Source organism: Salvelinus alpinus, chromosome 18 (assembly GCF_045679555.1).
Source record: "Salvelinus alpinus chromosome 18, SLU_Salpinus.1, whole genome shotgun sequence".
Classification (NCBI taxonomy): Eukaryota; Metazoa; Chordata; class Actinopteri; order Salmoniformes; family Salmonidae; genus Salvelinus; species Salvelinus alpinus.
The window spans coordinates 32,460,672-32,473,154 of record NC_092103.1 but is presented as its reverse complement, the minus strand read 5'-3'; the positions used below and the strand labels follow the sequence as shown (position 1 = coordinate 32,473,154).

Here is a 12,483-nt window from a genome sequence, read left to right as displayed (position 1 = left end):
GTGTGTGTGTGTGTGTGTGTGTGTGTGTGTGTGTGTGTGTGTGTGTGTGCGTGCGTGTGTGTGTGTGTGTGTGGGGGAAGTAGGAGGGTCCATAGCGGGAGGTGAGTCTGCACATTTGGCCCAACAAATTTGCAGCACTGTAAGCTATAACTCATAGTTCCAGATGACCGACAACTATCATGATGTAATGGCCAATAAATCAGATCCCTAGGTGGAAGGAGAGCAGAGGGGAAGGGAGGAGCGGTGTCGACCAGGGGGTAGGTGTGGAGAGCGGAGGGGAAGGGAGGAGCGGTGTCGACCAGGGGGTAGGTGTGGAGAGCAGAGGGGAAGGGAGGAGTGGTGTCGAACAGGGGGTAGGTGTGGAGAGCGGAGGGGAAGGGAGGAGCGGTGTCGACCAGGGGGTAGGTGTGGAGAGCGGAGTGGAAGGGAGGAGCGGTGTCGACCAGGGGGTAGGTGTGGAGAGCGGAGTGGAAGGGAGGAGCGGTGTCGACCAGGGGGTAGGTGTGGAGAGCGGAGGGGAAGGGAGGAGCGGTGTCGACCAGGGGGTAGGTGTGGAGAGCGGAGGGGAAGGGAGGAGCGGTGTCGACCAGGGGGTAGGTGTGGAGAGCGGAGGGGAAGGGAGGAGCGGTGTCGACCAGGGGGTAGGTGTGGAGAGCGGAGTGGAGGAACGGGCCAGGTGGGAGGAAAAAGGACAGATCTTATGGGAGTTTTACTGCAGTCTGGGACATTCCATCCATGTCAGGACATTACACCAGTGATTTACACCAGTGTTCTATTATTGACTAGGGGTCAACGAGTTCATTTGGGTCAACACCCAGAGGTAGGGGAGAGGCCACATGCAACCAATAGGAACAGACTTAGTAGAGGAGAGGCCACAAGTAGCCAATAGGAACATAATTAGAAGGGGAGCAGCAACACCAGTCAGGAAGAATCTTCCTGCAAAAGCTAAACGCATGAAATGATATTTGAGTAAACAAGGGAATCTGTACATTGGAGTAGAGGGAGGGATGATCTCCATCAGAAGAGATACAGTAATGTACTTGAGGAAAACATGAAAAGAAAGTAACAGGTATCATTTAAGTTCAGAGGTCGAAGGAAATCAACGAATCAGTGAACGGTCATGATCAGGTACTTACCAGGGTACAGCTGTTTGGTGGGGGCGCTGAGCTGGGCTTCTTTGGATACTCTGTAGGCTACATCGGCTCCTTTTGTTGACTTTCTATGCGCACAGAAACCTGTGGTTTTCGTAACGCCTTCAGGTAAACTGGGGAAATCTAAAACCTTCAAGAGGTCCGCTGGCTCCACTACGGAGAGAAAGAGAGAAGATAAATATTTTAGGTTCGACTCATATCAAACACACTCATTTAAAATTCAGACTCACACATCTTTCACAATCATCCACAGTGCTGAAAGACCCCCACAACAGGGGAGACAGTCAGTATCCATTTCAACTAACCCAATTACTCAGCCTGTAGACAGAAAAAACAGATCCTCCTTTCACTGGCCCAGGGGTGTCAAACTCATTATGTCTGCTGGTTTTTGGTTTTTCCTTTCAATCAAAACTTAGACAACCAGGTGAGGGGAGTTCCTTAATAATTAGTGACCTTAATTCATCAATCAAGTACAAGGGAGGAGCGAAAACCCGCAGACACCTGGCCCCCCGTGGAATGAGTTTGACACATGTGCACTAGCCATTAGCTGGGACCTTCTTCCAGTACAGTAGGTGTACTCCAGACCCCCTCTATCTATCCATTCCCCTCTCACCCCTATTCTCTCCATCCTTTTCACTGACGAGAAGGGGGTACAGTTATAGAACCAATTTAAACTGTGAGAGTGTGCTCTACACTCTAACTACATATCTAGGGTCAGATTACTGTGCCCACATTTCAAATCTTAACCATTAGGGGGTTATGAGGAAGTTGGATGCTATGATGAACTACTGCCATGAACTAAGTCCACCCCTCCATCCCTTTCTTCCTCCACTATACCTGCTTTCCTCTTCCTTCCCACAAACATACAATTAGCGCACTCTTAGGCTGGGCCTTGGGGTTTCCTCCAGAGCACCGCAAGTGCAGCACGGTCGGGTCAGAACAGGGTCTGACGTTGGGGTTTGACCTCTGACTGCATGCCTGCTGGCCAAAACAACCCCAATGACCTAATGAGCCGCAAACAAACAGATGCGTCTGCAGCGAGATGCTACAATGCTACGATGGTCTCTGCCTCAAGGATACTGCCCAGAGCATATAGCATAGCCCCAGTACTGCTCGGAGCACAGCCACACACTACGGGTCTGGAGACAGGACAAGGGATGGACCATGTAGAGACAACATAGGGACAGGGTCTAACTGGGGCGTAGAGGGACGCCAATACAAACGGGAGGGGGTTTGAATGTTGGAAAACAGCAGCTGGAGCAGTTTATGGCATGGTTTTAAGAACAAAAGCACACATTCTCTGGCACCCTGTTTTTGCATTCTTGTGTTCTGTTGAACCACTCCAGTTGGACTGAGAAAGGCACTCTTTAAACACACACACACACACACACACACACACACACACACACACACACACACACACACACACACACACACACACACACACACACACACACACACACACACACACACACACACACACACACACACACACACACAGGTAAAGCAGGAAGGATCAGGTGTCAGGTCAGCCAGGACCACACACATTTATTGAGGCTGTTCAGAGAGGAGCTTTCAATAGCTCCATCCATCTGGAGAGAAACGGGTGGAGGGATGGAGGGATGGAGGGAGGGAGGACGGGAGGGAGTGGGGGAGAGAGGGAGGACGGGAGGGAGTGGGGGAGGGAGGGAGTGAGGGAGGGAGCGCGGGCACTCTTCCCACTGCCCCATTACTTCATCCATCTGGAGGTCATTACAGTCTCTCACATGCAGCGCAGATCAATTCAAATAAACCATTCAACAGCTAAACAAAATGACAGATCCAAATCCACTACAGATTCACATGACCATGGATCACTATCCATCATAACTTCAACTTTACTGCTGTTGATATCAGGCAGTACGCATTGCAACACTGTCAGCTAGCTACAGAAAGATTTGAAAATGTGATTTTGATTAACTATATTCCACACTGTGTAGTGTACAGTCTCTGATTCTGAACAGATATCTGACCCAAATCAAACAGCTCACACACACAGCTCGCTATGTTCCCAGACCCACACATATACTGGATGTAAACACACCTAACGACACTCGTGCTCCCACTTGGGTAGGTCATATCAACAGAGAGAGGGGGGGAGTGAACCCTCTCATATGGGTGTGTGTAGACCATTAAGAGGAAAATACATGGGATTGGAGTCAGATGAAAGAATGTGAACTATGTGGAGATTCATTCGGCAACTCCCTCTTTTTTCCCCTGTCTTTTTCTGTCTCTCTTTCTCTCCCTCCCTCATTATCCTTCCCTTGCTTCCTCTATGAGCTGGCCCTCTCCTCTCTTCCTGTCTTCAATCGGAAGACTCTTATTATCTAACTACATAATTGTCTTTCCATCCAAATGTGAGCAGCAGCTGAACCCAACACATTATCCCAATGCTAGGGGGGACATATTTGACAGACACGCCAGATGACTTTGTCATATCGGTGGAAAGGTGCAGTAATTTCCACCAACGCCCACCCATCACCTACCCCCTACCCCTCCCTGCCCACCCTCTCTCTAAGACATTCCAGTATGAGAACGAGGCACCCCTGCAACAACAACATACCACAGAATGACAGAGCCTCTTGATGTAGTTGCATGGCCTAAACAAAGACACTGCTTTGTCTCTTATCATCAGCTCATAAGGGAGTGAGTGATACAATGTACCCAGCAGCTAGAGAATGACTTTCACTGGCCAGATTGACTGACTGAAATTAGATAGCTTGTCCTAAAAATCTCTACTAGGGTTGGACAGTTCCCACTGTCAAAATCAAGTGAAACAAACTTAAATCAACACTAGCCAACTACTTAAAATGGGAAAATATCTTAAAACTAAACTGATGGAAAACTGTAAAACAAATAATGATTATTATTGCAGGTATTTAAAAAAGAGTCATCTTTCTCTTTATCGACAATACCTCTGTAATCCTGTCCACATGAGTCCCCAGAGGACAGACTGTATCTACAACAATAGAATACTCAGTATATGAATAAACCTGCTGACTCTCCTTTCTCGAGTGCCGTTGGGAATGCTGCCTGGCATTCCCATCCTGCTCCCAGTCACTCCCATACCACCACACTGTTAATCCTCAACCTGACAACAGGTCCTGTATGGCTCAGTTGGTAGAGTGTGGCAACGCCAGGATTGTGGGTTTGATTCCCAGAGCCACCCACACATGACTGTAAGTCGCTTTGGATAAAAGCATCTGCTAAATGGCATACATTTTGAACAGCCCAGACTCTGTCGGTCTCCTGGGAAACCCAGCCACAAGGCCCATGGGATACTGAAGGCCTATAAGGGTGGAGGTAGAGAGGAATGAAACTACACCACAGCCACCACAGAAGAAGAACATTGACCAACTGTTAGGACCACGAGGCCCCAGCCACTGGGCACCACATCAAGACAGGACTGTCACACACATAGACATACATAGACATGCACACACACATTCATTCACATATTTTACACAGGGCTCATGCAGGCACACACAAACATACTGTACATGCATAAAACATGAAGCAAAGAGTATAAAGTTCTTTAATACATAGAAAAAGACACATACACACTCCTAGGCTTTCCTCCTTCAATCTAATGTAACCCCCACCTGGATCAATATATTCAGGGCCTCTCTCTCTCCTGATTATACAGTGGCTGAACAGTGGCCTCTGTCTATGAAGTCAACCCTCAAGTCTAACTGATGGGAACTAAAATTACAGTCTGAAAACACCCAAACCCACTGAGGTTTCATAGTAACAACAGGCTTAGCTTAGAGCCTTGTGGTAGGAGGAACGTGGCAGACTACATCAAATCACTTAGGGCTTTGTGTTAGGAGGAACGTGGCAGACTACATCAAATCACTTAGGGCCTTGTGGTAGGAGGAATGTGGCAGACTTCATCAAATCACTTAGGGCCTTGTGGTAGGAGGAATGTGGCAGACTACATCAAATCACTTAGGACCTTGTGGTAGGAGGAATGTGGCAGACTACATCAAATCACTTAGGGCCTTGTGGTAGGAGGAATGTGGCAGACTACATCAAATCACTTAGGGCCTTGTGGTAGGAGGAATGTGGCAGACTTCATCAAATCACTTAGGGCCTTGTGGTAGGAGGAATGTGGCAGACTTCATCAAATCACTTAGGGCCTTGTGTTAGGAGGAATGTGGCAGACATCATCAAATCACTTAGGGCCTTGTGTTAGGAGAAATGTGGCAGACTTCATCAAATCACTTAGGGCCTTGTGTTAGGAGGAATGTGGCAGACATCATCAAATCACTTAGGGCCTTGTGTTAGGAGAAATGTGGCAAACATCATCAAATCACTTAGGGCCTTGTGTTAGGAGGAATGTGGCAGACATCATCAAATCACTTAGGACCTTGTAGTAGGAGGTATGTGGCAGACTACATCAAATCACTTAGGACCTTGTAGTAGGAGGAATGTGGCAGACTACATCAAATCACTTAGGGCCTTGTAGTAGTAGGAATGTGGCAGACTACATCAAATCACTTAGGACCTTGTAGTAGGAGGAATGTGGCAGACTACATCAAATCACTTAGGGCCTTGTAGTAGGAGGAATGTGGCAGACTTCATCAAATAACTTAGGACCTTGTAGTAGGAGGAATGTGGCAGATTACATTAATACTCACTGAGTTACAGTATGATCGCTATTGGTTAATCTAGCCAACGTTATGCAAGTATTTTAAAGTAATTAGTGGCTAGTGTATGTCGTCTGTCTCAGATTGCTATTCTAGAAACCAGCCATATCCTCCAAACCTCCATTCAGCGACCAGCCATATCCTCTAGTCTAGTGACCAGCCATATCCTCCATTCTAGCGACCAGCCATATCCTCCATTCTAGTGACCAGCCATATCCTCCATTCTAGCGACCAGCCATATCCTCCATTCTAGCGACCAGCCATATCCTCCATTCTAGCGACCAGCCATATCCTCCAGTCTAGCGACCAGCCATATCCTCCATTCTAGCGACCAGCCATATCCTCCATTCTAGTGACCAGCCATATCCTCCAGTCTAGTGACCAGCCATATCCTCCATTCTAGTGACCAGCCATATCCTCCATTCTAGCGACCAGCCATATCCTCCAGTCTAGTGACCAGCCATATCCTCTAGTCTAGTGACCAGCCATATCCTCTAGTCTAGTGACCAGCCATATCCTCCAGTCTAGTGACCAGCCATATCCTCCAGTCTAGTGACCAGCCATATCCTCCAGTCTAGTGACCAGCCATATCCTCTAGTCTAGTGACCAGCCATATCCTCCATTCTAGCGACCAGCCATATCCTCTAGTCTAGTGACCAGCCATATCCTCCATTCTAGTGACCAGCCATATCCTCTAGTCTAGCGACCAGCCATATCCTCCAGTCTAGTGACCAGCCATATCCTCTAGTCTAGTGACCAGCCATATCCTCCAGTCTAGTGACCAGCCATATCCTCTAGTCTAGTGACCAGCCATATCCTCCAGTCTAGTGACCAGCCATATCCTCTAGTCTAGTGACCAGCCATATCCTCCATTCTAGTGACCAGCCATATCCTCTAGTCTAGTGACCAGCCATATCCTCTAGTCTAGTGACCAGCCATATCCTCCAGTCTAGTGACCAGCCATATCCTCTAGTCTAGTGACCAGCCATATCCTCTAGTCTAGTGACCAGCCATATCCTCCAGTCTAGTGACCAGCCATATCCTCCAGTCTAGTGACCAGCCATATCCTCTAGTCTAGTGACCAGCCATATCCTCCATTCTAGCGACCAGCCATATCCTCCATTCTAGCGACCAGCCATATCCTCCATTCTAGCTACCAGCCATATCCTCCATTCTAGCGACCAGCCATATCCTCCAGTCTAGTGACCAGCCATATCCTCCAGTCTAGTGACCAGCCATATCCTCCAGTCTAGTGACCAGCCATATCCTCCAGTCTAGCGACCAGCCATATCCTCCAGTCTAGTGACCAGCCATATCCTCCATTCTAGCGACCAGCCATATCCTCCAGTCTAGTGACCAGCCATATCCTCCAGTCTAGTGACCAGCCATATCCTCCAGTCTAGTGACCAGCCATATCCTCCATTCTAGCGACCAGCCATATCCTCCATTCTAGCGACCAGCCATATCCTCTAGTCTAGTGACCAGCCATATCCTCCATTCTAGCGACCAGCCATATCCTCCATTCTAGCGACCAGCCATATCCTCTAGTCTAGTGACCAGCCATATCCTCCATTCTAGCGACCAGCCATATCCTCTAGTCTAGCGACCAGCCATATCCTCCAGTCTAGTGACCAGCCATATCCTCCAGTCTAGTGACCAGCCATATCCTCCAGTCTAGTGACCAGCCATATCCTCCATTCTAGCGACCAGCCATATCCTCCATTCTAGCGACCAGCCATATCCTCCAGTCTAGCGACCAGCCATATCCTCCATTCTAGCGACCAGCCATATCCTCCAGTCTAGCGACCAGCCATATCCTCTAGTCTAGTGACCAGCCATATCCTCCATTCTAGCGACCAGCCATATCCTCCAGTCTAGCGACCAGCCATATACTCTAGTCTAGTGACCAGCCATATCCTCCATTCTAGCGACCAGTCATATCCTCCAGTCTAGTGACCAGCCATATCCTCCAGTCTAGTGACCAGCCATATCCTCCATTCTAGCGACCAGCCATATCCTCTAGTCTAGTGACCAGCCATATCCTCCAGTCTAGCGACCAGCCATATCCTCCATTCTAGTGACCAGCCATATCCTCCATTCTAGTGACCAGCCATATCCTCCAGTCTAGTGACCAGCCATATCCTCCATTCTAGTGACCAGCCATATCCTCCAGTCTAGTGACCAGCCATATCCTCCATTCTAGCGACCAGCCATATCCTCCAGTCTAGCGACCAGCCATATCCTCTAGTCTAGTGACCAGCCATATCCTCCATTTTAGTGACCAGCCATATCCTCCATTCTAGCGACCAGCCATATCCTCTAGTCTAGTGACCAGCCATATCCTCCATTCTAGCGACCAGCCATATCCTCTAGTCTAGTGACCAGCCATATCCTCCATTCTAGTGACCAGCCATATCCTCCATTCTAGCGACCAGCCATATCCTCTAGTCTAGTGACCAGCCATATCCTCCATTCTAGTGACCAGCCATATCCTCTAGTCTAGCGACCAGCCATATCCTCCAGTCTAGTGACCAGCCATATCCTCCAGTCTAGATACCAGCCATATCCTCCATTCTAGTGACCAGCCATATCCTCCATTCTAGTGACCAGCCATATCCTCCATTCTAGCGACCAGCCATATCCTCTAGTCTAGTGACCAGCCATATCCTCCATTCTAGCGACCAGCCATATCCTCTAGTCTAGCGACCAGCCATATCCTCCATTCTAGCTACCAGCCATATCCTCCATTCTAGCGACCAGCCATATCCTCTAGTCTAGTGACCAGCCATATCCTCCATTCTAGTGACCAGCCATATCCTCCATTCTAGCGACCAGCCATATCCTCCAGTCTAGTGACCAGCCATATCCTCTAGTCTAGCGACCAGCCATATCCTCCAGTCTAGTGACCAGCCATATCCTCCAGTCTAGTGACCAGCCATATCCTCCATTCTAGCGACCAGCCATATCCTCCAGTCTAGTGACCAGCCATATCTTCTAGTCTAGTGACCAGCCATATCCTCCATTCTAGCGACCAGCCATATCCTCTAGTCTAGTGACCAGCCATATCCTCCAGTCTAGTGACCAGCCATATCCTCTAGTCTAGTGACCAGCCATATCCTCTAGTCTAGTGACCAGCCATATCCTCCAGTCTAGTGACCAGCCATATCCTCTAGTCTAGTGACCAGCCATATCCTCCAGTCTAGTGACCAGCCATATCCTCTAGTCTAGTGACCAGCCATATCCTCTAGTCTAGTGACCAGCCATATCCTCCATTCTAGCGACTAGCCATATCCTCTAGTCTAGTGACCAGCCATATCCTCCAGTCTAGTGACCAGCCATATCCTCCAGTCTAGTGACCAGCCATATCCTCCAGTCTAGTGACCAGCCATATCCTCTAGTCTAGTGACCAGCCATATCCTCCAGTCTAGTGACCAGCCATATCCTCTAGTCTAGTGACCAGACATATCCTCCAGTCTAGTGACCAGCCATATCCTCTAGTCTAGTGACCAGCCATATCCTCTAGTCTAGTGACCAGCCATATCCTCCAGTCTAGTGACCAGCCATATCCTCCAGTCTAGTGACCAGCCATATCCTCTAGTCTAGTGACCAGCCATATCCTCCAGTCTAGTGACCAGCCATATCCTCTAGTCTAGTGACCAGCCATATCCTCCAGTCTAGTGACCAGCCATATCCTCTAGTCTAGTGACCAGCCATATCCTCTAGTCTAGTGACCAGCCATATCCTCCAGTCTAGTGACCAGCCATATCCTCCAGTCTAGTGACCAGCCATATCCTCTAGTCTAGTGACCAGCCATATCCTCCAGTCTAGTGACCAGCCATATCCTCTAGTCTAGTGACCAGCCATATCCTCCAGTCTAGTGACCAGCCATATCCTCTAGTCTAGTGACCAGCCATATCCTCTAGTCTAGTGACCAGCCATATCCTCCAGTCTAGTGACCAGCCATATCCTCTAGTCTAATGACCAGCCATATCCTCTAGTCTAGTGACCAGCCATATCCTCTAGTCTAGCGACCAGCCATATCCTCCAGTCTAGCGACCAGCCATATCCTCTAGTCTAGTGACCAGCCATATCCTCCAGTCTAGTGACCAGCCATATCCTCTAGTCTAGTGACCAGCCATATCCTCTAGTCTAGTGACCAGCCATATCCTCCAGTCTAGTGACCAGCCATATCCTCCATTCTAGCGACCAGCCATATCCTCCAGTCTAGCGACCAGCCATATCCTCTAGTCTAGTGACCAGCCATATCCTCCATTCTAGCGACCAGCCATATCCTCCAGTCTAGCGACCAGCCATATACTCTAGTCTAGTGACCAGACATATCCTCCATTCTAGCGACCAGTCATATCCTCCAGTCTAGTGACCAGCCATATCCTCCAGTCTAGTGACCAGCCATATCCTCCATTCTAGCGACCAGCCATATCCTCTAGTCTAGTGACCAGCCATATCCTCCAGTCTAGCGACCAGCCATATCCTCCATTCTAGTGACCAGCCATATCCTCCATTCTAGTGACCAGCCATATCCTCCAGTCTAGTGACCAGCCATATCCTCCATTCTAGTGACCAGCCATATCCTCCAGTCTAGTGACCAGCCATATCCTCCATTCTAGCGACCAGCCATATCCTCCAGTCTAGCGACCAGCCATATCCTCTAGTCTAGTGACCAGCCATATCCTCCATTTTAGTGACCAGCCATATCCTCCATTCTAGCGACCAGCCATATCCTCTAGTCTAGTGACCAGCCATATCCTCCATTCTAGCGACCAGCCATATCCTCTAGTCTAGTGACCAGCCATATCCTCCATTCTAGTGACCAGCCATATCCTCCATTCTAGCGACCAGCCATATCCTCTAGTCTAGTGACCAGCCATATCCTCCATTCTAGTGACCAGCCATATCCTCCATTCTAGTGACCAGCCATATCCTCTAGTCTAGCGACCAGCCATATCCTCCAGTCTAGTGACCAGCCATATCCTCCAGTCTAGTGACCAGCCATATCCTCCATTCTAGTGACCAGCCATATCCTCCATTCTAGTGACCAGCCATATCCTCCATTCTAGCGACCAGCCATATCCTCTAGTCTAGTGACCAGCCATATCCTCCAGTCTAGTGACCAGCCATATCTTCTAGTCTAGTGACCAGCCATATCCTCCATTCTAGCGACCAGCCATATCCTCTAGTCTAGTGACCAGCCATATCCTCCATTCTAGCGACCAGCCATATCCTCTAGTCTAGTGACCAGCCATATCCTCTAGTCTAGTGACCAGCCATATCCTCCAGTCTAGTGACCAGCCATATCCTCTAGTCTAGTGACCAGCCATATCCTCCAGTCTAGTGACCAGCCATATCCTCTAGTCTAGTGACCAGCCATATCCTCTAGTCTAGTGACCAGCCATATCCTCCAGTCTAGTGACCAGCCATATCCTCTAGTCTAGTGACCAGCCATATCCTCCAGTCTAGTGACCAGCCATATCCTCTAGTCTAGTGACCAGCCATATCCTCTAGTCTATTGACCAGCCATATCCTCCAGTCTAGTGACCAGCCATGTCCTCCAGTCTAGTGACCAGCCATATCCTCTAGTCTAGTGACCAGCCATATCCTCCAGTCTAGTGACCAGCCATATCCTCTAGTCTAGTGACCAGACATATCCTCCAGTCTAGTGACCAGCCATATCCTCTAGTCTAGTGACCAGCCATATCCTCTAGTCTAGTGACCAGCCATATCCTCCAGTCTAGTGACCAGCCATATCCTCCAGTCTAGTGACCAGCCATATCCTCTAGTCTAGTGACCAGCCATATCCTCCAGTCTAGTGACCAGCCATATCCTCTAGTCTAGTGACCAGCCATATCCTCCAGTCTAGTGACCAGCCATATCCTCTAGTCTAGTGACCAGCCATATCCTCTAGTCTAGTGACCAGCCATATCCTCCAGTCTAGTGACCAGCCATATCCTCCAGTCTAGTGACCAGCCATATCCTCTAGTCTAGTGACCAGCCATATCCTCTAGTCTAGTGACCAGCCATATCCTCTAGTCTAGTGACCAGCCATATCCTCCAGTCTAGTGACCAGCCATATCCTCTAGTCTAGTGACCAGCCATATCCTCTAGTCTAGTGACCAGCCATATCCTCCAGTCTAGTGACCAGCCATATCCTCTAGTCTAGTGACCAGCCATATCCTCTAGTCTAGTGACCAGCCATATCCTCTAGTCTAGCGACCAGCCATATCCTCCAGTCTAGCGACCAGCCATATCCTCTAGTCTAGTGACCAGCCATATCCTCCAGTCTAGTGACCAGCCATATCCTCTAGTCTAGTGACCAGCCATATCCTCTAGTCTAGTGACCAGCCATATCCTCCAGTCTAGTGACCAGCCATATCCTCCATTCTAGCGACCAGCCATATCCTCCAGTCTAGCGACCAGCCATATCCTCTAGTCTAGTGACCAGCCATTTCCTCCATTCTAGCGACCAGCCATATCCTCCAGTCTAGCGACCAGCCATATACTTTAGTCTAGTGACCAGCCATATCCTCCATTCTAGCGACCAGTCATATCCTCCAGTCTAGTGACCAGCCATATCCTCCAGTCTAGTGACCAGCCATATCCTCCATTCTAGCGACCAGCCATATCCT

The 12,483-nt window shown here is 49.0% G+C and overlaps 1 protein-coding gene across 2 annotated transcripts in view; it reads right to left on the bottom strand.

Moving 5' to 3' along the window:
- LOC139544198 (collagen alpha-1(V) chain-like) overlaps positions 1-12,483 on the bottom strand; it is a 161,627-nt gene that overhangs the window by 126,791 nt on the left and 22,353 nt on the right. For both annotated transcript variants that reach the window (XM_071351057.1, XM_071351058.1), the window contains exon 2: positions 1,137-1,304. In XM_071351057.1, the coding sequence (XP_071207158.1) occupies positions 1,137-1,304 (168 nt within the window). The remainder of the gene's footprint in view (positions 1-1,136; positions 1,305-12,483) is intronic.